The sequence below is a fragment of the Mercenaria mercenaria genome, chromosome 1 (genome assembly GCF_021730395.1).
Source record: "Mercenaria mercenaria strain notata chromosome 1, MADL_Memer_1, whole genome shotgun sequence".
Lineage (NCBI taxonomy): Eukaryota > Metazoa > Mollusca > Bivalvia > Venerida > Veneridae > Mercenaria > Mercenaria mercenaria.
Window position 1 is genome coordinate 70,771,731 of NC_069361.1, and position 23,889 is coordinate 70,795,619.

A 23,889-nucleotide genomic window follows, 5' to 3' on the forward strand; every position below is an offset into this window, starting at 1 on the left:
GTTAAAAAAATATTGTTTTTGCATGGCACGACTGAAATTCAGCGCTAGCGCGCAATTGGGATGTTACAATGCAACAGACGCGCAGAAGATATAGCCAAAATTTCGTGCGGAACGGCTATTGTGGGACTACTGACTTCACGGTTGACCGTGTTTTAAAACTGACCGTTTCTTCCACTGCCGTTGGTTACAAACGATCCATCTTTCAGACCGGAGGTTGTTGCTGTTTCAACAATAAGATGTTGAATATCCCTCCATGTCAGTTCTGGGCTGAAATGTTTTTGGGTGAGATTTTTTAAAAGATAAACGGGAAATCATTGACTGAAATAATGGAATTGGAATAACAATAACAGTCAGAGGGAACGTATTTGTTTGATACTTACAGAGGAAATTGTAATTTCATACAAAGAATTTCTTCCGTTTTTAAAGGTTGTTTAGACATATGTTCCATAGATTCTGCAACAATTTTCTTAGTAAAACATGGACGATTCTGATAAAGGTAATTGAACTATCTTGTAAAAAATCCGGAACATCGCATAAATGTTTGCACGATTATTGCCACGAATATTTATCTACAAAAATGTTTCTTAATTTATCTCTCATAAATACAGCGATTCCTCATTATCAGTGCAATGTCAGCAGACTAATGATAATTATTTACCGTTTGACCAACCTAATAAGTAAAAAGGCTTTACGTGAACGTCGACTTTACTTTTAAAAATTCATAGATAACTTGCACAATTTTCGCAATGTCTCCAGGCTTTGCAGTAGGAACGTTTTGAATGAATGCAAATGTTTATTTCAATTCCTAAAATGTATTTTTCCTATGTTAAATTATGGCCCATGAAGTTTCAAAATGTCATGAATTTATTTCTAACAAATATTGCTTTTATGCTTACTAACAAACCATGAAATTTGTGAATCGATCCATCGAAAAATAAAGTCAAATGTGATATTTAAAATTTGTGGGGTGTCCAAAATGGCGGCAATTTACAGTTTTATTTACAAAAATGTACCTAATAAAACCGTTTCTGTACGATCAGACACACCAAAATTATAAAACATTCCTATAACAACCCTAAGGCTTGTAGATCTTATGACTGATATATTATATGCATAGCAGTGCCCTGTATTTAAAGAGAGCTGGGGTGGGGGTTGAGAAAAAACATTTTTTTAACAAACGGTTGGGTCAAACAGTCAAACGTCACGCCTGTATAAACGAAAATTGCTCCTACAGTCAAATTACTTATTAAAAATATTAACATACTTGACCTGAAGGGTCAGTGCTATAATTCCAGTAACCATTGGACATGCCGCAGATGTGCCAGCAAAAGTTGTTGTGCAGACATTGTTGCTGTCCGTTGTTGTCTAGAAGAAAAACCTTCATAGATGCACGTATTTCAGAACGTCGTTTCAGTGCATTGTATAATTTACGAACCAACTTAATAGCTTTCTTTTGAAATGCAACACTTACAAAACTCTAAAATACCCATAGTTTAGGCGAAGGTTTCGACTTAGCATTATATGTAACTCATACTTTGCAAAACTTTCATATTGAGAAAATGCCTTTTTTTGGCATAATTTTGTATTTCAGAATTAAACACAATGCAAAATAAAACTCAGAAAATGTTACAAAAAAAAAAAACAACGTTATTAAGATATTGCCGGTTATGGATTGCTTATAAAAACCAAATTATTGCGTTTTTCAATATTTCTATTTTGACATCACATATAACCAGGAAAACAATGCTGTCATTCAAATTATAAAAGATTATATATTAAACGAAATACTTCGCATGAATTTTAACGTTTGGTATCTAACAAGATGCAAATCAATTTTAGAAAGGGGCGCAGTGTCACAGAAATCTTATTTGGAGTTCTAAGGTTTGAATCCGGGCGACAGCGGACTTAAAGTCAATCGCACGCAAAGACCCAAGTACTGGTCAGATGCCCAGGAAGCAGTCTTCGACAGTAAAAATAAATTATGTATAGTAAGTAGAATTAAACATGATATGAGTTAAAACGCACCTTTTATGCCTCATCAACTTTTATAAAGACACCAAATTTAATCTATAGTACAAAATCTTATCCAAGTAAAACTCGATCAGAATCGATGTAACTATATTGACTTACAATTCCACCCTCCGAACCGGACGAGCCCCCATAGGCGCTTGTCATGATTGCTGTGCACGACTCTGCATAGTCTGCTGGACTTCCGTTGTAAGCCACACTATTTACAGCGATTGTATAAATGTTGCTGTTAAATATATCAAGGTTACAGTCATACAGTGCACCCCCATTACCAGAACTGAACGTATAGATTACACCCTTACCTCCGCGTCCCTGAAATGATAGGTTTTCGAGCTTTAACTAACGGTGAGTCATGTCCCCACCAAAGACCTTCTTTTAAATCTTGTATAATGTGATAACTAGCAAAAGTGATATTACCACTGTATGACACATATCAAAAATACTTGTTAAAGTCAATACAAGAGGTAAAACTAAAACAGACACAAGAGGGCCATAATGGCCTTAAGTCACTCACCAGACCTTGCCGTATGAATGAACCTAGGTCATGGCCCACTGTTTCATGAAAAGTAGCATTAAATGATTCACCAAGTAGTTTAAACTTTAAGGTTCTTTTTCTTTGTAGCACTAGGGTTAAGTTGGATCATTTTAACAAGCTAGAGTCAAATGCATAAATGGATGCTAAAAAGCAATTTAGTGAAGATCCATCACGTGGGTCATGAGAAGAAGTCGTTTAAGGTAAACCATTAATGCCTAACGACGGACACAGCGCAAGCACAATAGCTAACCATAAAACTTCCGTTCAGACAGCTAGATATAATCGGTCATAAGGCTACTGATGATATGCGAATATCCGCTTAATGTTTATGAAGTATACCAAGATTCATTGTTAGATACAAACATTTGAAGATGTTTGCGAATACAATTTTATTAAGCTTTATACTTTACCTTTATTAATTTACTTTTCCCCGTGCAATTCTCCTATTATCATTTAGGCGATCTCAAATCTACATATGTTTTTCACCTTTAAAAATTGCATAGTCATAACGCTTAGTGTCATTCTAAAATTTTAAAATTGCATAGTCGTAACGCTTAGTGACATTTTAAAAACTGCGTAGTAATAACGTTTTATGGCATTTCAAAAATAGCATAATCATAACCCTTTATGAAATTCTATTCGCTTAAGTCTTCAATTTGTACACTTACTAAAAAATGATGTATTTCTCTTGATACTAGCGAAGGGAATGTATCGATTGATATGGAACGAACATTTTGAAACTTCTGAAATCCTGCTTGTTTTACATTCAATCAAAGCTGTTATATTTTGACCATTTCAGACCGTTCAGCATGACATTTTTGTCGTGTTAGTGCTACCGTTTAGTTTTTCGGCTTAAGAATTGAATTACGGCTTGAGTGATCCCATTATTCCCGCTTTCATAGTTTTGGGTATTGTTTAACCTTCCTTTGAATGTGATCATAATTTTGTCCAGGCTCCATACCCTTGGAACTCCTCTCTAAATTTTAGCTCGTTTAGTTTTGCCCATTGTTTCCCGTTTAGGGGGCTATTTCATTATATTGACTGGGGAACATACACCGCTTTTCATGTAATTGTACTCTAGTGTATCATTGAAGGTTCCATGTACACCGCTGTATGAACACATCTACTGATTTCTCAAAATTGATTTTATTTTGGTACTTGTAACATCTGTAAAAGTTGGGTTCTGCTCAACTCGGGACTGTCGCGCGTGCACGATAGCATGCTCTTTCGCTACAGTCCATGAGCAGGCTCCGTCAAACTGAACCTGCAACATTTTCACTTTGTCATGTTTAGTAATCTTTGGAGTTTCCCCATTAATTTTCTATTTAACTTGCAATGTATTTTCATCAATTTTACAATTCTATGCTACTGCAATATTTTGCAAGAATACAGCGACGGGTACGGCAATGTATACTGGACATTAAATTCCTTTGTTATCCTTGGTTATTAAACAGTATAATCATACATATGACTTCAGTTCTATATTCATTTTAGATTGATGGTAAAACAAATACTAATTCACAAATGTTTCTGGCTGCATGCTCCTTCAACTAACATTGGGATAAGAGTCCCCTGTATGGGTGCTTTATATCTGGCACGCTAAAGAACCAGAGAAGCTTCTGGAATTGGAACGTCTTCTGAATCTTTCACTGTCACTAACACTACTAAAAGTCTTTAGGATGAGTCGCCCTTGGAGGGTACCGACTATAAATAAGCTTACATACAAACATACAAAACGATGAGATCGTCAGTAGTAATGGAAGAAAGAACATCGAAGAATATAATTAATAAGCAATAAATACCACCGATACTTTGACAAAGGTAACATAGGCATTTTTGCAGCTCGGTTTATGCTTGCAGAGTCTACTTCTATTTAATACTTTTAATACTGTATGGTAAGATAATAGGTTTGATTATTTTCATTAACATTGTTATTGTTTGTGTATAGGTTTGAAACAGAGTTTTGTGTTAAAAAGTGTTGATTTTAATGATTTGGTCACGGGGGTTGTAGTATGTGTCATATGTGTTGGGGTCTCCTTCTTATTAACCAGGTTTTCAACGAAAACCTGAGTTATTAGATTGGGGTAGATGTCGGTCGGGCGGGCGGGCGGCGGTGGCGGCGGCGGCGTCAAACTGGTGTTTCCGGTCAATAACTTTTGTTTCGGTAAAGATATTTGAATAAAACCTGGTATGTATGTAGCTTATATCAAGACAAAGGCTGGGATTGATTTTGGGGTTTCTGGGGTCAAGGTCAAGGTCACTGTTACTTAAAATAGAAAAAGGGTTTCCGGTCAATAACTTAACTTAGGAATGAGCTATCATGATGAAACTTGGTGTATAGAAAACTTATATAAAGTTGTAGCTTGGGATTGATTTTGGGGTTTCTGGGATCAAGGTCAAGGTCATTGTTACTAAAAATAGGGTTAGGGTTAGGTTAGGGTTAGGGTTAGCATATCTTCTACATGCATGGAGGGATTTTGATGAAAGTTGGTACAATTGTTCACCATCATGAGACGGAGTGTCATTCGCAAGAACCAGGTCCCTAGGTCTAAGGTCAAGGTCACACTTAGAGGTCAAAGGATACAAGAATGAAAACTTTGTCCGGAGCATATCTTCTTCATGCATAGAGGGATTTTGATGTAACTTGGCACAATTATACACCATCATGAGATGAAGTGTCTTGCGCAGTTCCCTTCTTTAGAATTACTTCTCTTTGTTGTTACCATAAATAGCTTATATTGTAACTTTTTCATTACTAGACGTAGGGAAAAATCGAGACCACTTTTCTGTAGTACAACATGCATGTTACATCCATTTTTTAGGTGTATTTTGACCAATCTCTACCTGGTAAGGATTTCTGTGTGGGCTTAAAAAAAAATTTTTGTATTTTTTTTTTTTAAGATTAACTTCCCTTAGTTGTTACTATAAATAACTTATATTGTAACTTTTTTTATAATTGACCGTTTGGAAAAACCAAGACCACTTTTCTGTGGTACAACATAGTTGTTACTTTCTAATTTTAGGTGTATTTTAAGGTATCTCTACCTGGTAAGGAGTTTTTTTGTGGACTTAGAAAAACAAAAGAATTACAATGATTACTAAACAACCACAAAATTAATATTACATCTGCAAATACAGGTGCTAGAGTAAAGAAATTTGCTGTGACGGGCGTATATTGTGACATTCTGGCACTTTTGTTTATTCTTATGAAAAGTGTTGAAAACCTGGTTTCGTGGCATTGCCGCGTTTCTTGTCTTAAGTCGAGTTGTTCTTGAAAACATCAGAAACATTTGGTTCAAAGCATATGCTATCAGACAGGTAAGTTGCAGTTCAAAGATATCATCTGAAGGGATTTTCATCAAACGACTAGTCAAGTACAGACGTTCGAGCGTATTAGAGGTTAAACTAAGAATCATTAGATGTATGCTACTTGTTTAAATATGATCCCTTAAGTTAAATATAAATCATTTGCCAATCATTGGGCCAAGACGCATTAACACAAGGTAGACTAAGGGTAATTACATACCTGTGATATAAAGGTCTTACCAACTGTGCGGTTTCGTTAATGTCATTGAACATAGTTTGTTAGCTATATTATGTAGTCTAAGACTAAGACACTGTCACACAGTCATTTCGGAGATAGGACCCTTTTTGTTGCTCAGGAAATAAAGGCTTAGGTACATCTCTTGGTCATACTTTGAATATCGTAACACTTACGTTGTACACACCAGCCCGGAAAGCATTTGTTATGACTGTTAGGGTTTCAGGAAAGCCAGATGATCTGTCAAGTTGTCCCCAACTATTGCTGTAAACATCAATGTCGTCTAGACGATGGGTGAAAGCAAGAGCATAATCCGAATAGGTTGCTGCTAAATGATTATCGAGTATTCTCAAATCTGAACAAGTATAATAATTCATTACTGAATACCTGTATAGCAAATATCATACACACCTTTAACAAAAGACTTGACATACAGTGAATCTGTTAAAGAAGAGACAACTAGTTCTTTATAGCTACAAGTTGATAGGAGAACGCCGATAGTCAAAATGCTGGTTTTACAAAGATATCCTGACGATATGTAGTTATAGCGCTATAATATAGTATTGATAGTCACTCCTTATCTGATTTACGAAATTTTAATTTTTTCTGCCACAAGAAATACAAAGCAAGAAATAACAACAAGATCGGTGATAACATTATCAAAGGACATATATTTTTAGCAAAACAAAAACTGTTTACAAAATCTAACTTTTACAAAAACAGAACTAAATTATGTATGTATATTATACTTGTGAATTTTGCCTCGTATGCAATGCCTACAATACAGTGGTTATTGCTTTTCTCTGCAGCAGCAATTCCAGCACAGTTTGTTCCATGGCTGAAAAGTAAAATGATTGTCTTAAACAAACATATTTTCTGTTTCACTTATTACAATTTCGTTGGTTATTGATCATAATTGGTTATTTCAATGCAATGTGACGCATTTTGAAATTATTCTACATGATCTCCGTTTCATTTTAACTACCTTTCTATTAAACTTGGTGTTGTATATCAATTTCCCGTGAACTGTTTATAATTTGTTTGCACCATGCAGAGCGATGTATTGATTATTCTATATGATGGTCCTTTTTCATTTAGCCTGCTTATTAAACTCGACAGTTTACATTTTTGTATATCAATTATCCGGGCATATTTTATTCTAGGTTTCAAATTTATTGCATATCGACAATATATATTGCCTTTGGCATTTTACATCCGTAATAAATTATGGCAAAGATACACTGTAATATAGACAATACAGTAGACTATAAAACAGACGCAAAACAAAAAAACAAAACATGGTTAAACAATGCACATAACACAAGTGCACGATATTAAGAAACAATTAGACTTTCAATGTAGTATTTTCCTTAAAGACATAGATTCTTTGACAATTTTGCTATTTTTAGCATTTTCCTTGTACTCCTCATCGACATTAGATAATTAAATTTCTGTATACTAGGCCAGATAATGGTACCCGAACATGTTTTTCTTAAATGGTCATATCTCTTACAGCACAACATAAACTGATACTCAGTTTCAATAACATTTTGGTCACACAATTTACATCATCTATTTTCTCTGTTAGTTCCATTATATCTCCCACGTTCTAATTTCAAATGATAACAGCGTAATCTAAAACAAGTGTAATTTTAGAATTATTGTATTTTGATCTATGAAGTAATCATTTACGGTTCTTGTTTACATGAAAAAGCAGATACTAGGTGTGTGAGTGTTGTTGCATTTTTCTCTACATGTCATGAACATGCTACAAGGACAGTTACCTTGATTCATCAGCTGTGTAGTTCATCAATGGATCGTCGTCATCGTCCAAATAATCATAAGCAAGTTCTGGGACCTAACAGAAAAAGAATACACAATTGTTGCATACGGTTACTCGTCTCCAAATGTTTGCTAAAATGTAAAATTATTTCCATCTTTATTAACGCATTTGTTTAACAAGAGGGCCCTGAAGGCCCTGTATCGCTTACCTGAAGAAAGTAGGTCAGAAGGTAACATTCATGGTCACTGAAGTCAGTTTAAAGATCAGTGTGCAAAACTGTACATGTCATCCAAATTTCAAAGCTGTATCTTAAAAAATAAAAAAGGAGGTCAGTAGACCTTATTCTACATGACCTAGATTCAAACTTGCCATAAAGATAATCAAGGTTAACATTCTTGTCAAGTTTCATGAAGATACAGTCATAAATGTGGCTTCTAGATGGTTAACAAGCTCTTCTTTTGATTTGACCTGGTGACCTAGTTTTTAACCCCACCTGACCCAGATTTGAACTTGTCTAAAGATGATCAAGATTAACATTCTGACTAAGTTTCATTACAGTATGGACATAAATATGGCCTCTAGAGTGTTAACTAACTTTTCCTTTGATTTGACCTGGTGACATAGTTTTAAACCTCATCTGACCGAGATTTATACTTGACCTAAAGATCATCAAGATTAATATTCTGACAAAGATTCATTACGATATAATCATAAATTTGGCCTCTAGAGTGTTGACAAGCTTTTCCTTTGATTTGGCCTGGTTACCTAGTTTTTGACCCCTGATAACCCAATATCAAACTCTTCCAAGATTTTATTGAGAATAACATTCTGACCAAGTGTCATTAAGATTAATTTAAAATTGTGACCTCTAGAGTGTTAACAGTCAAACTGTTGACGACGGACAACGGACGAACGGACGACGGACGACGACGGACACAGGGCAATTACAAAAGCTCATCTTTGAGCACTTCTCAGGTGAGCTAAAAATTGTTTGATCTTATGGACCTTAAATTTTGATGTATATGCACGCCATAAAATATGTGGCCCAACCCCCCCCCCCCCCCCCACACCCACCCAACATAGTCTAGTGACTGGCCGCTGGCCGTCTCCTAGGAATTATCCTAGTTAAAAGTCTTCATCACAATTTTTCATAGGCATCTTTCTGCGAATCAGCAAATCATATAAATTTCAACATACTAGTACCGTTTGTGAATTATTTGCTAAAGTAATACAAAAAGTCATTATTTTCATTTTATCAATTTTAAACAACATCAGAATGTATTAATTTGTATGCTCTTAATATTTGTAGCTCGTAACAGTTTACTTATTTCTGGCTTATACCTTTATCTACTGTGTATACATTATATACACATTAAAACAGCTATTTTGATAAACATTCATATACTTAATTGTTAGATATATTGAAATAACTCAGCTGATATTTCTTCTGGATTTTTTTGCAAGAAACATAAGAGACAAGTGTGCCTGTTTTTCCATTCCGGATAGGGGTAGAGGTAAAACATGTTTGGATTTGTATAACCTTTTAGGTGTTATATTTTGTAGCACAGAATTAGAAGTCAAATTTTATCATCATTTTCATGAATACCGTCAGCGGTTTGATATTTTGCATTGTTACGAAATAGTTTGTGTCTGTCAGTTTCCTTTTTATAAATAATTATGCAGATATTTTTTAAATAAAAGAAAATATGGATTCTGTGGTGTTAGTAAAATATGATTATTTTAAAAGAAGACATACTGTTTTACTGGTATTGTCAACTTATATCTAATCACAATTATAACGAAATCTACTTGCTAGACATAATTTTGAAAAGTGACTTTAAACCTTCTGCTAGAACTTAAACGTACTGTGTCATGCGTTTTTGTTGTATGTTCATGCCTTTGCACTGTTTTTTAATGTTTAAGTCATCATTTGTACTTTTTTCAAAGTAATATCAGCTTTCTTTTGTTGGATTTAAAGTCGCACCGACACTAAATAGGTCATATGGCGACTTTCCAGCTTTTATGGTGGAGGAAGACCCCAGGTGCCCATCCGTGCATTATTTCATCACAAGCGGGCACCTGGGTAGAACCACCGACCTTCCGTAAGCCAGATGGATGGCTTCCTCACATGAAGAATTCAACGCCCCGAGTGAGGCTCGAACCCACATCGGTGAGGGGCAAGTGATTTGAAGTCAGCGACCTCAACCACTCGGCCACGGAGGCCCAACTTATTAAGACATTATCAAATGTTGGTTTAAGCTGACGGAGTAAATTTTTTCTCAAAGCATCCTAGTATTCTAGTTCCATTCTTACCTGTTATCAAAAGTATCACAAAGTGACACGGTCATTGTGTCATCAGCAATGTTACTTATTATAATAATCTCGCACATATTTTTTTTTAACTTTTAGCGTAAGCTAAGATCGAGTAATTATTAAGTAAAAATTACAAGCTAGAAGTATATAAATTTCATAAAAGTATAGTTTAAAGGAGACAAGAACTTTATAACTTGTATATTTAGCGTTGACTTGAGAATGTAGTTGTAATATTTTTGTGGTTTTATTTTAACTAGGGACCATACACCGCTTTTCATGGAATTGAACTCTGTGTATCATTGAAGGTTCCATGTGCACCACGTATGAATACATCTGCGGGTGTCTGGTACTATGAACATGTGTAAATGTTGAGTTCTGCTCGGGGCTACAGGGCGTGAACGGTAGCTTAAATTTTCACTACCGTCCACCAACAGGCTCAATCAAACCGAGCCTGCAACATTTTCGTTTATGTCGTGCTGGGGGGGGGGGGGGGGGGGGGGGGGGGGGGGGGTCGAGGGCTGTTTTTTTTTCACTTGTTCTATTTTAGGGAATCAATGAGTTATATGTGTCTATTAATGTTTTCCCTCTTAGAAGGCAGGACATCAGTAAAAACTGTACTGTGATATCATAACAAAACAGTTTGTGAATATCTTTGGTTTGAAAGCATTCATTTATAATTCGTGCTTATTGTACGCTGTTTTTGTCTTACATTTACAACAGCGGTGTATCAATTTTGGAAGAGCATAGCATAATAGATATACAATATAAGAAAATACGTACATAGTTACGTTGTAAATCCGTTTGTGACAGATCAATCCCATGGTCAATGAAGCCCAAAGTGACGCCTTTACCCGTGTAACCTCTACACCAAGCATTGTACACTCCCATGTTTGGTTTCCTATCCGGATGCTGGAAACATATGTGATTTATGAAATAACATCGTTCTACAGGGTAGTGATTATAAAGAAAAGATGTATAAACATGTACGTATTTTTACCACAGGCACTGATCAATATATAAAAAAATGTCCCCTGTTTTTTTGGCTTCGGGTAGTCTTTAGTTTGGACAGAAGGTATTTCGTGTAGAAATAATATCTGGTTATTAGTTAACGGAATATATCCAAATGCATTGATACTGTATTCTTAATATATTGCACTAAGATTTTATAAAAAAAAAGAAAACATAAAAAATTCATATTGTCTTTGTATGAATTAATCTAATATATCCAGAAAAGATGTGTGACCTTTGGTAAATTTCTGTATGATTTCCCGTTATCCATGCCCAATGTAAAGCCTTCAAAATGTCATATAAGAGAAGAGTCACAGCAAAAGGTCATAGGTTAAAATAAGTGCATTTTAATCGCTAACAGTATTGCTACGTTTTTAATATGAACTTCCAAAATTTCGGGGATTGTTATGTGTTTGAGAGTTAAACAGGTAACATCGTGCAGATTAATTTCATTTGAGACAAAAGTTTTATTCCGACAGAAAATACAATAAATTGTCATACGCACTAACATTTTGCAATATGGCACAATCCTTCGAAAACTTTAGTTTTTCATGGGCGAAACGCACTGTTTCGTCATCTGACAATTTAAGGTAAACTGAGCGCATTTAATCATTTTTTTAAATTTGATACTTCAATAAAATCAACGAAGAGTTTCGTAAAAGCATAGAACGCAACAAAGCAAAATAATAAGAGACTCGGTTTGATTAAATCTGTCTTTGAGAGCAAAACTCTCAATATTATTAATTTATGCAATACAGTAGTAAAATAATGCTATATGTTCTATATAAAACGAACAAACTTCTGACACTGTAACACATAGACAGGCCCATTTTAAAACAAGTATTACTAGCCTTATGTTCTAAAATGACCTATAAACCACCAAATAAACACCACGAAAAGTAGGGGTCATATATCTTCTAAGAGAGATGTTTTGTCTGACAGGTTAACACTATCTTCCAAACTGACAGCTAAAATGTGGATATGAACACATGGGTAATAAGGTTTGTTTAATTTCTATAAATGCAAAAAAAATCTCCTCGAAAATGCTAACAAAATGTCAAGTATAGGTCCACAATGAAATCAAAACAAGTACTGACTTACATAAAGCATGAAAATGCCACTTTAGCTGGGGAAAAAATGAGGATTTTTTCTTTCCGCCATTATCTAGCCCGGAAGTGCTACCTGATTACCTAATTTAGTACATGTACTATTATTCCTTTTAGAAACGGCCCTATAAAATGCTATTAATGACAAGTCTGTTACATTGTTTTACATTTGTGCTGTAATAATTCCAGGTCTGTTTGAGCGCTAGGAAACACTGTTACAACTTTGTATATGATGATTCTATCGTTGTTAAGTTTTGAAAATATACATGTAGTAACTTCCAGTGTTATATTATATTGCATGGAAATGATGTGCTTGATAAAAAATGACTGCTTTGCACATTAAGCTGAAGCATTTGTAAGTAATGAAAAAAAAATCTATCTAAGTCTGGCTCTACAAGTTGATATCGTCTTAGCCTGACATCTTTACTTGTACCAACTACCTAAATTCAAAAAGTGTTTTATAGATATTAACGTATATAATGAATATTTTTTTAAGAAAATCGCATTTAATTAATATGATCTTTATAACTTTGAGCTTAATTAACTTCTTTGCGCATTAACTTTAGGTATACATATTGTATATTAGAAAAATCGTGACAGTCACATTCTATGAATAATCGGAGTCTTAGATTGACATCCTTAAGTGTAACAGCTAACTGTTTACGATTTAGAATAAAATATATCATTTGTCTTAAATGCAGATTCTCTTTTTCACTCTCTTCCTGTCCTGAATTTGTTTTACGCATGACAACTCTCTTGAATACCATAACAACGCATTATTGTATGCCTTTTTCTTGACAAATATGTCTATGTAAAACATGTCTATGTCAGTAGTCATGAAAATATCGAAGGTAGCAGTATTGCATTGAATGTGCCTAATTCTTATTCTTATTAACTATTTACTTTTTAATCAACCTCTTTTTGCTTTTTGAAATATGCTGGTTGATATATTTCTATGTTTTTTTCTAGATGTTTCCTTCTTTCAGCTGAATTGTAAATCCGTCTGGAACCAAAACGTCTTATCATAAGATTGGTACCGACTGATTTTAATTTATTTCTGCGGAAACGTTTGTTGCTTCTGGCGTTTTGAAAAATGCAAACAGTCAAATAGAATATGTGACGAAACAAAAATCGTGGTTATAAGCTGATTTTTAAAAGAAATAACCAATTTAATACTTCAGCATTAGGACAAAATGAAATAAACATACTTGCTGTTTCACTTCTTCGAGCACAGATTTGTCATGAAAGATTAAAAATTTTTTCATCAATCGCACAGATTTCAACAATTTTCACTTCAAAACTTTGGGCGATATTGATGAAAGAAATATAACTTTTTTTCTCGTAGGACGCATCAATGACTACACGACAAATGTTAAAGCAAACCATGGACATTTTTATTAATAGCTTATTATTCTATAGTTTCATCAAAGGCTGATGTGAGTAATAATTATCTACCTATACATTTAACAGTAAATTTGTTTCTACATTCTTATACAATGAACGAAATTGCTAATACTCTGAAATACCACAGGAATCTGCATTTGCCAGTTTTTAATTCTCATATAAAAATTTCAAACAAATATAAAATGTTCATAATGCATGAACTGTTGATAAGTTTTATTTATATGTTTGTTAGCAGAAATTTCTTAAAATCGACTTCACAAAACAAGAAATTGACCACGGGAATCGGATATACGGTTTAGATACTTTTCCTCAGAGTTTTGGAACTGTGTTCGAAAACACATAATAGCATTTTTTATTGTTGCTAAAAGAAAGGTGGACTTGAAACAAATAAATTTGTTTCAAGTTTTGCCTTAATATCAGTGCATATGCGCAAAGTATTATTTTGACATTTTACAAAATGTAATGTTTTAACAGACGTTTATTAACAGTTCATTTCATTTCCTTTGCAATTGTAGTTGTTTTCTTAACATACACTTTCCACCGAGAAATACAATCTTTAAGAAGAGTAATATAAACAGTAAGCTTCCCTTAATCCTCAGCGCAAAGATTAAATTCAAAAAGTAGTGTTGCCCGAATTTGCAATGTAATTCTATTATCAATACATTATTAGTTATTGGTTTTGTAGTAACCCTCCATTGAAATATGTAAGGCCATTACAATAAATCATATTTATCATACTGACCCCAAATACATCCTTGGGGAGGGTCATTACAAAACCCATTATTTAATTTGTTTAATCTACCATTTAATTTCAAATAGCCTAACCCGGCATGAAAATCTACTGCCCCTCCGGTAACCATGTGACCACCTTTTACCCATTGAAAATGCTAGACTTTTGTGGGAGGTAAAGCAATAAAAGATGCAACATTTTTCAATAATTAATATTAAAAGAAATGTGTGTTTTGGTGTGCAAATTTCTTAAAACTGAATTTTGCCTTCGACTTTGTTTAGATCTTGAAATGACCTCTACACTGCGACAACCCCTTATAGTGCTACTGGAGTTCTTGTTAGTATTTTTATTAATCTTATTATAAAACCTTTATGATTTAAGGTTTCAGCCTTATCAAGGGATGCATTGAAATAACATAGTTGTACAGCGGTTTAAACTACTCGTGAATGCACTCATTTGACTCCTTTATGCCCTAATGTGAAACCATAGAAAGCGACAAAGCCCTTTAGAATGTTTTGTTTGGTCCAAAGGATTACTTTTAATATACAGATATCCGAGATTAACAGTGAAAGCCATTAGAGGTAAAATTTTCCAAAGATATTGACAAACTAGATGTAAACTGCAAGCTATGTTTGATTTTACCTCATTCCAACATGGCTAGGGTGCCTTAAAGCAATATTGTCATGATAAGAGAGGTATTGAAAGCCCTCGGACCGATATAAGTCTAGTATGCCAATATCGCCTTAAGGAACACTAGCCCAATTTTATAACCTTTTTTATTGCATATGTTTCAATCAACTGTTAAATTGAACACAAAATTATTTTCTTATATTGGACGTCATTGAATGTCCATGTACTGCGCGGGAACGCCAACGTTGTCTAATAACACTGACGTTTTTCCTTCAAAACATTTGTTATAAATGTATGAATTCTTGGTCAGTAGTTTTTTCTGTTAGCCTTATTTATCCACGCTAAAAGAAGAAGCTAGTGAAATAATGTTAATTTACCATATTTTCTTTTGTATGATAGATACCTGTCATCCTGTCAGTGGACGCATAAGATCTGGATATTTTGCGCATCCGTAAGTGTGCCAGTTATAGCTGGAAGTGTGCCTGATATCGATATCAGACATAAGAGCTCACACGAACACGAATATTGGCCTCATGCTGCTCGTATACATTTAAATTAAGTGCAAATTTGTTACTATATTTAGTAACATATATAACAAATTCTGATAAGCCAAAAACTAATGCTCAATAATTTTCAATGCCAATAATAACAGTAGTTACATTCTTGACATATTTCAAAGACACTAAATAGATTATAAGTTACTTCATTCTTCATGCAATTTTAAACATTTAAAGAAAATTGTGGCATATTTTCACATACTAAAAAGCAAGAAACGTGTCTGTTAATTCAGAATATCATCAGGTGCTATATACAATATTACTGTCTGTTGCCTGTTTTAGGCCTGTCTTTCTTTAAGGCCATATTATATTTTATTTTACAGAAGGCCGAATTCTATCATTTACGGCAAGACTGCAGGTTTCAATTCACGGCCATGATTATGAGAGAGTTTTACTCATGAAACTCTCCTGGACTTTTGCTTTCGCTTAGCGCAAAATCAAACATGTCCCCGTTTAGCTTTTCATGTGTCATTATAATAAAACCTTTTACATTAAATTGCACCTTTGCACGCGTAAGCAATTTCACATTAAACATAGTGTATTTTTTGCCCGGGTACGTTTACCTCCTTATCAATTTAGATAATCATAAGTTGCCACAAACAGTATGATACCTCCTTATTAATTCAAAATATCACCAAGCGCCACACGCAGGTAGCTGTATGTCTAGAAGTATAAAACCACTTTTAAATTATCAATTTAGAAAATCACCAGGTGCCAAACACAGGTACCTGCACGCCTAAAAGTATGAAACATTTTTAAATATCGCAATATCACCAGGTGCAACAAACAGATACCTGCGCGTCTGTAAATATTAAACATCTTTGGTTTAAACATGTTTAATTCATATCATTTTCATAGCATAAATACAATATGCTATAAGTAAGGATTGGAAGGAAGCTAAATAAGCTTTAGATTGCACTTTCCCTATACCATTAAGATCGCCATCTCCCTTAAACATCTTTCACAAATCAAAGTATCACTAGGTGCCACATACAAATACTTAAACGCCTGAAAGTATAAAACCTCATTCAATACTGAATATCACCAGGAGCCAAATACAGTCAACATATGAACCGTCTTATAATAATCAGTACAAAATATCACCTTGTACCGCATACAGTTAGGTGATGTCTAGAAATATGAAGCCCTTTTATCAATTCAGAATACAATTATCCCCAGATGTCACACATGTACCTGCATGCCTATAAATATAAAGCCTCGTTATTAATTCAGAAATGACCAGGTGCCACATACAGGTACCTGCACGCCTAGAGGTATGGTCCTGCTTTATTAACGCAGAAAATCACCATATGTCACATACAGATACCTGCATGCCTAAAGTATAAAATGTTTCTACCAATTCAGAATAGCATAAGGTACCAAACATGAAACACAGTATGAAACAACTTTTTAATTAAGAAAGTCCCAGGTACCACAAACAGATATCACCGGCTGCAACATACAGGTATCCGCACGACTACAAGTGTGACACAGAAAAGCTCACCAGATGCCACATGTTTGGCCAATACGTGTCTGTAACAGAAAACTGCGAAGATGTCTTTGATACAGACTCAACAGCATGAGCAGTCATTTCCAAATAACTTTCCTGTTTGATCGATTTTATCTGAAAGAAACAATCAATCAATCAATCAATCAATCAATCAATCAATAAGGTAGTTGGTCAATTAATGAATTTATTAGTCAGTTATTTATTAGATCAATCATTACATAACTATTAGATATAATTGATACGATTGTATCCTTTCTTTTCTAGCCCGATTATGGAGAAAGCTTGCAGCTTATTTTGTTTACCTTTGTTTGTATTATTTGTAAATGACCGAAAGTATATTTATGTTTGCCAATATGCTAATAAGTAGAGGATATTTGTTTGTTTTTAGTGTAAGATGGAAATACATCTCACCCAGTGAATACCAGATGAGTGAACATGTAAAATAATTTACCTTATTTAAACGTTATTGTTAAGTAAAACTCTGCCTGACTGATGTACAGGTCATTCATTTTGAGACGAATACTTATATCTTATTTGTCTTAATTGTGAAAACAGAATAATACTTATACAAATAATGGTCTCTCGTACCTTCTAGCTACCTACCTGAGGCAAGATAATTAATTGAGCCGCACCATGAGAAAACCAACATAGTGCATTTGCGACCAGCATGGATCCAGACCAGCTGCGCATCCGCAGGCTGGTCTGGATCCATACTGTTCGCTAACGGTTTCTCTAATTGCAATAGGGTTTGAAAGCGAACAGTATGAATCCTGACCAGACTGCGCGGATGCGCAGGCTGGTCTGGGTCCATGCTGGTCGCAAATGCACTATATTGGTTTTCTCATGGTGCGGCTCAATTATGATGTTTTTTGCAGACACAACAATTATTCCAAACATTCTTTTATTTTTGAATAATGATTTTTTCTAAAAATACAAGCATGTAAAATATGTGTTGGTAATTTGCATGACTGAATCAATTTCTTATCATTTTGTGATGATTTTGCAACATTTGAAATAATATGGTACCACAGAAAGCCGCCTCCGAGGAGTTTTGACAAATAATTAAATGTTATGATAAGAAATGGAGGTTTGTCTTTATTCTGTTGGGTTAAGATTTACGCCGACACAATCTATGTCATATGATGACATTTCCAGGTTTTTATGGTGGAGGAAAACCCCATGTGACCCCCCGGGGATTTTGTCAGGCATGGACTGGTACCTGGGTAGAATCATCGTCCTGGATAGCTTCCTCACATGAAGAATTCTACATCCTAAGTAAGGTTTCGAACCGACAGCGGTGTTGGGCAAGTGATTAAATGTCAGCGACCTTAACCACATGGTCATATATGTCATGCGAGTTATGTTATCAAATTGGCAAATTTAATTGCTCTTAAATTTATTTCCTTTCATTTATTTCGGTCTTCGTTTATATGTGAATTAAAATGACCCAATAGCGGTGAAAAAAAATCTGCACGCGATTTTAGCCTTCTACATAATTATTTGATAATCTATATTGAAAGATATTTTAGTAGATAATGATTAAAAAAAAAACCTGAATAAGTAAATTTACCTGTGGATATTCCTTCCTCATTGCATCCGATTTCCAAAGATCGGGGATGGTCGTTTTATCTTTTACATCGGCTCTTTTTAGGACATAATAACCTTGTAATACATTTTTTTATAAAGAAAAAGATGAAACATGAGTTATGATTGTTGTAAAGAATTCGAAATATTCAACATATATTTTGTAGAACAAAAGTTATAATAGTTCTTTCGGTCGAATGGTTAAAAAATACAACTATTTTGTCGTATTTTTAATTCCTAATACATTATTAAATAATTATGTCAAAAATTTCCTAAACGCATTTAAGACACGCAGACAAAGTTACAACTAATAATAATGTCCTCTTTTTGGTAACTTACGTGCGTTTACAATCTATGTTATTAATAATGTTGTAGTTTAAATAATGTTATTTTCTCCCTCACTTCGTTTGTCCGAAAATAAATTATTTCTTTCCTTTACTATATAACTAATACCAAACAAACAACTTAACACAATATAGGTTTAAAAGATGGTGGTTTACTATTGTTCATATAACAAATCAATAGCACAATAACACAATACAACAATGAAACGCCTTCAAAATATATATACTAGTAGTCAGAAATACCTTAATTCTTTCTAAATATGCATGTACTTAAGCAATCAATATGCCAAAGGAAACATAACATATACCGGACTATTTATGAACATATGCAATAAGGCAGAATACAGAATGGACAGTTCATATGTAATACGACAAATACTTGTCATATTATCTTAATCTTTACGCATTTTGTTTTTAATTTCATCTAAAAACTACCCAGAAAGACAGGTTAATCGTATGCTGCGAGCCGGCTGCCCCATCCCTAACTCTTTTCTAATTTTTATAATATTTCTATATATGAGGGGGGAGGTAGGGAGAATCCGAGGCTCTGACCAGCGAAAAGGCTCTCTCCATCCCCTGCTTTCCGAGTATTTACTAACATCAATGTTTGTAGAAGATAAATTAAATGTGCCAAACAGAACAAAAACAATATGAAAAAACTGGGAAATGTCCGTGAACTGTCATCCAATTATAAATCGATGCATTTCTTACAGAAATATTTCAGTTAATATGATTTTTACAGAATTATAAATGACATTAAGACCATCTCCACATATTTCTGCAAATACTATGCCATGATTTGGCGAACCTGCGTGTTATCGCTTTGTGTAGTAAACCTCGAATGAACTATAGCCCGCGCTAGCTCATGAAACCTTCGTGCGTAAATTTAAACCAAATTTAACTAAAAACATGAAAGAACCATAAAGTACCAAAAAGAAAAAGATATTATTTTCTCCCTCACTTCGTTCGTCCGAAAATAAATTATTTCTTTCCTTTACTATATAACTAATACCAAACAAACAACTTAACACAAAATAGGTTTACAAGATGGTGGTTTACTACTGTTCGAAAAAACAAAGATGTCGCGACTAAGCCCTGAGTTTATAGCTATATGTTGTAAAATTTGTAACCTCTTGTTTAATTAAAATGAATTTAACCATCAGAGGAACTGGTGGATTTCCATCTACCGTGCTTTTTTTTCAACAATCTACCATCTATTTCATCCGTACTAAAATGTATTTGCAACCCAGAAGCTCCGCCACTTCGTAACTACGTAATGATCTCCAAATTGATACAATCGCTTACAAAAAATATATCTCTACTTCTTGAATAAGATAAAGGATTAGAAGTATCTACGAGGGTATAATTGTTACTAGTTTTGAAAATTTTCACTTTTGTAAATACATATTGGTTAGAGGAGACGGTCAAGCGTGCAGCTGCTAAATAATTCTTCAAGACTATTTCTGAACCTTTCTTAAATTGATATATTTTACTCTATGGACATATTTCATTTGTAAAGAACTTAATTTATTAAATCTTAAGAAGCCCGAAAAACCCAAGAATACACATTATACATATTCTATTGTCTTTTAAATTAATACTTTCTGTACTACTATACAGTTCTATTATACAATTTATAATGTCTACAGTAACTAGTTGCTTTTTGCAGGTTGTTTTACACAAAACATGTCTATTACAGTCAGAAATAAGTTTAAATAACTTGTTTGAACACGAATTATCTAGAAGTGACAATTCGTCACTTGACAATTCGTCACTTCCAGTTTATGACGTAAAAATATCTTTCCAGAACAGAGTCAGACACTTCCACTTCACTGACCGTTGTCACTTTTGTGGGTAAACTAACCAAACCGTGTTTTCCGCACCAAATTTGCTGAAATGTCCAATGTTTCTTGTTGGTATTCTTGGATTTCGAAGCTAAAACTATGTCCGGTATCTTCTTTGCTGCAGCGCCAAGAGAACCATGATTTGATAACTGCGATATCTCTTTCCATATTGCATGCTTTTAAAAATCCTGAAAATACATTAATCCAAACTGTAATACCTATAACCATGATACTGTACACCTGCTAAAAATCAAGACAACTATAATGAAGATCCTTGGAATGTGAATTCTATCTCTTCACATATTTCAGAATGATATTTTTAACAGCATCCGTTCACAAATATATAAATATTTTATCTATATGCTTGTCTGTTTAAAAAAATGGTTTCAAAATGCCAATCCACCTCTTCACGACAACTGTTAATCTTAAATAATAATGATAATTGTACATTTTTAATCTGATAATTTTTAACTATGATAACTTTAGATCCTTTTACAAAAAAATACAATCTTTAATCGATTCATCCAAATGACTAATGTAAACTAACAATATCTCTTCACAAAAACTGTAAATCGTTTAAATCAAATTGATAACTGTAGATCATTTATCTGATTATTTTTCACTAGCTAGGATAACTGTAGATTATTAACAATAAAAATACTATCTTTATACGATATTTCCGGATGATGAATGTAAATCATCTCTTCACGACACCCGTAGATCGTTAAATCAAAATCATAACTGTAGATCATTAATCTGATAATTTTTACTAGGATAACTGTAGATCCTTTTACAATAAAATACTATCTTTATACGATATTTCCGAATGATCAATGTTAAACTAACATCTTTTCACGACAACTGTTGGACGTTAAGTCAAATTGATAACTGTAGATAATTAATCTGATAACTCTTCGCTAGAATAAATGTAGATACTTTTACAAAAATACAATCTTTATACGATATTTCCGAGTGATAAATGTTAAAACAACTCTTCACGACAACTGTAGATCGTTAAGTCAAAATGAAAACTGTAGATAATTAATCTGATAATTTTTCACTATCATAACTATAGATCCAATAGGTACAAAAATACGTCTTTATACGATTCTTCCAAATGATAAATGTAAAACTTACAGTAACTCTACACAACTGAAAGTCGTTAAATCTAAAAGATAATTGTAGATAATTGATATGATAATTTTGCACTAGGATAACTATAGATCCTTTTAAAATAAAATACGACCTTTATACGATATTACCGAATGATAAAAGTTAAAACAACTCTTCACGACAACAGTAAATCGTTAAGTCAAAATGATAACTGTAGATAGTTAATCTGATAATTCTTCACTAGAATAACTGTCTTTTACAAAAAACACAAGGGATATTTCCGAATGATAAAATGTAAAACATCTCTTCAGGACAACTGTAAGTCGTCAAATCAGAATGATAACTGTAGATCAGTAATCTGATAATTTTTCATTAGGACAACTGTAGATCCTTTTTAACAATAAAATACTATCATTATACGATATTCCTGGACAATAAAAGTAAACCTAACAGCATCTATCTCTCTAACATCTTCTAAAAAGATATATAAAAAGTATATCTTACAGTTGACGGTTTGTTTATATCATATGAATTATAACTATGCCATTATAATATAATTATGCATGTATATATTATGTCAGTAATTGATTGCCTAAATGGAAATTGTATAAATGGATACTTAAAGGCAATATCTATTTTAAGGGGTATTTGTCTAAGAATGAATGTGATTTTAATTAGGTTATGTGCTAGTATAAATTGTATTTGGTTGTTGTTGTTGTTCAAAAAACCAAATTTAAAATTAAGATGCATCGTTTGTACTTTGTACTTATCTATATCTTCCTGTGCTACTTTCTATAAATAAAGATGTTATTATTATTATTATTATTATTAGAACAACTCTAAGTCGTTAAATCGAAATGATAACTAGATAATTAATCTGATAATTTTTCACTATGATAACTGTAGATCTTTTTACAATAAAACCATCTCTTCACGACAACTGTAGGTCGTTAAATCAAAATGATAACTGTAGATCAATAATCTAATAATTTTTCACTAGGACAACTGTAGATCCTTTTACAATAAAACCATCTCTTCACGACAACTGTAGGTCGTTAAATCAAAATGATAACTGTAGATCAATAATCTGATAATTTTCACTAGGATAACTCGATAACTGTAGATCCTTTCGCTATAAAACCATCTCTTCACGACAACTGTTGGTCGTTAAATCATAATAACTGAAGATCAATAATCTGATAATTTTTCACTAGGATAACTGTTACAGTAGATCCTTTTAGAATAAAACCATCTCTTCACGACAACTGTAGTTCGTTAAATCATAATGATAGTTGTAGATCAATAATCTGATAATTTTCACCAGGATATAACTGTAGATCCTTTTACTATAAAACCATCTCTTCACGATAAATATAGATCATTAAATCAAAATGATAACTGTAGATCATTAATCTGATAATTTTTCACTAGGATAACTGTAGATCATTTTACCAAAAAACTACTTTCTTTATACGATAATTCCGAATGATGAATGGAAAACTAACAACATCTATTCACGACAGCTGTAGGTCGTTAAATCATAATGATATCTGTAGATTATTAATCTGATAACTATTCACTAGGAAAACTGTAGAGCCTTTTACAACGGATATGGTAACTTTAGAACGAAAGAACATTTATGAAAAAAATATCCGAATCTATTCACTATAACTATAAATGCTGACCATAGTTCCTTTTCAAAATTATTTGGTTAGAAAGGCATTACTTTTATATTGTATATGACAATGCAGTTAGAGCTACAAAGAGAGGTAATCAAAGACAACAAATTCAATGAAACCTTATATTCATAAATATTCAAACTTTTGTCAAACATTGTAGAAAACAATTTTCATGCAAAG

At 33.3% G+C, this 23,889-nt stretch overlaps 1 protein-coding gene across 2 annotated transcripts in view; it reads right to left on the minus strand.

Annotated features, from left to right (window-relative positions):
* The window catches only part of LOC123565614 (proprotein convertase subtilisin/kexin type 6-like), a 152,617-nt gene that overhangs the window by 64,477 nt on the left and 64,251 nt on the right, over positions 1-23,889 (minus strand). Inside the window, exons 1-9 of one of the 2 annotated variants that reach the window (XM_053550423.1) lie at positions 18,716-18,817; positions 17,140-17,259; positions 10,981-11,109; positions 7,889-7,962; positions 6,854-6,942; positions 6,281-6,459; positions 2,131-2,340; positions 1,265-1,365; positions 164-267 (exon numbers count right to left, since the gene is read on the minus strand). The exons of the other annotated variant lie outside the window; for it this stretch is intronic. Of the exons in view, the coding sequence (XP_053406398.1) occupies positions 164-267; positions 1,265-1,365; positions 2,131-2,340; positions 6,281-6,459; positions 6,854-6,942; positions 7,889-7,962; positions 10,981-11,109; positions 17,140-17,259; positions 18,716-18,736 (1,027 nt within the window). The 5' untranslated portion in view covers positions 18,737-18,817. Of the gene's footprint in view, positions 1-163; positions 268-1,264; positions 1,366-2,130; positions 2,341-6,280; positions 6,460-6,853; positions 6,943-7,888; positions 7,963-10,980; positions 11,110-17,139; positions 17,260-18,715; positions 18,818-23,889 lie in introns of those variants that run through there. 2 annotated transcript variants of the gene reach the window in all.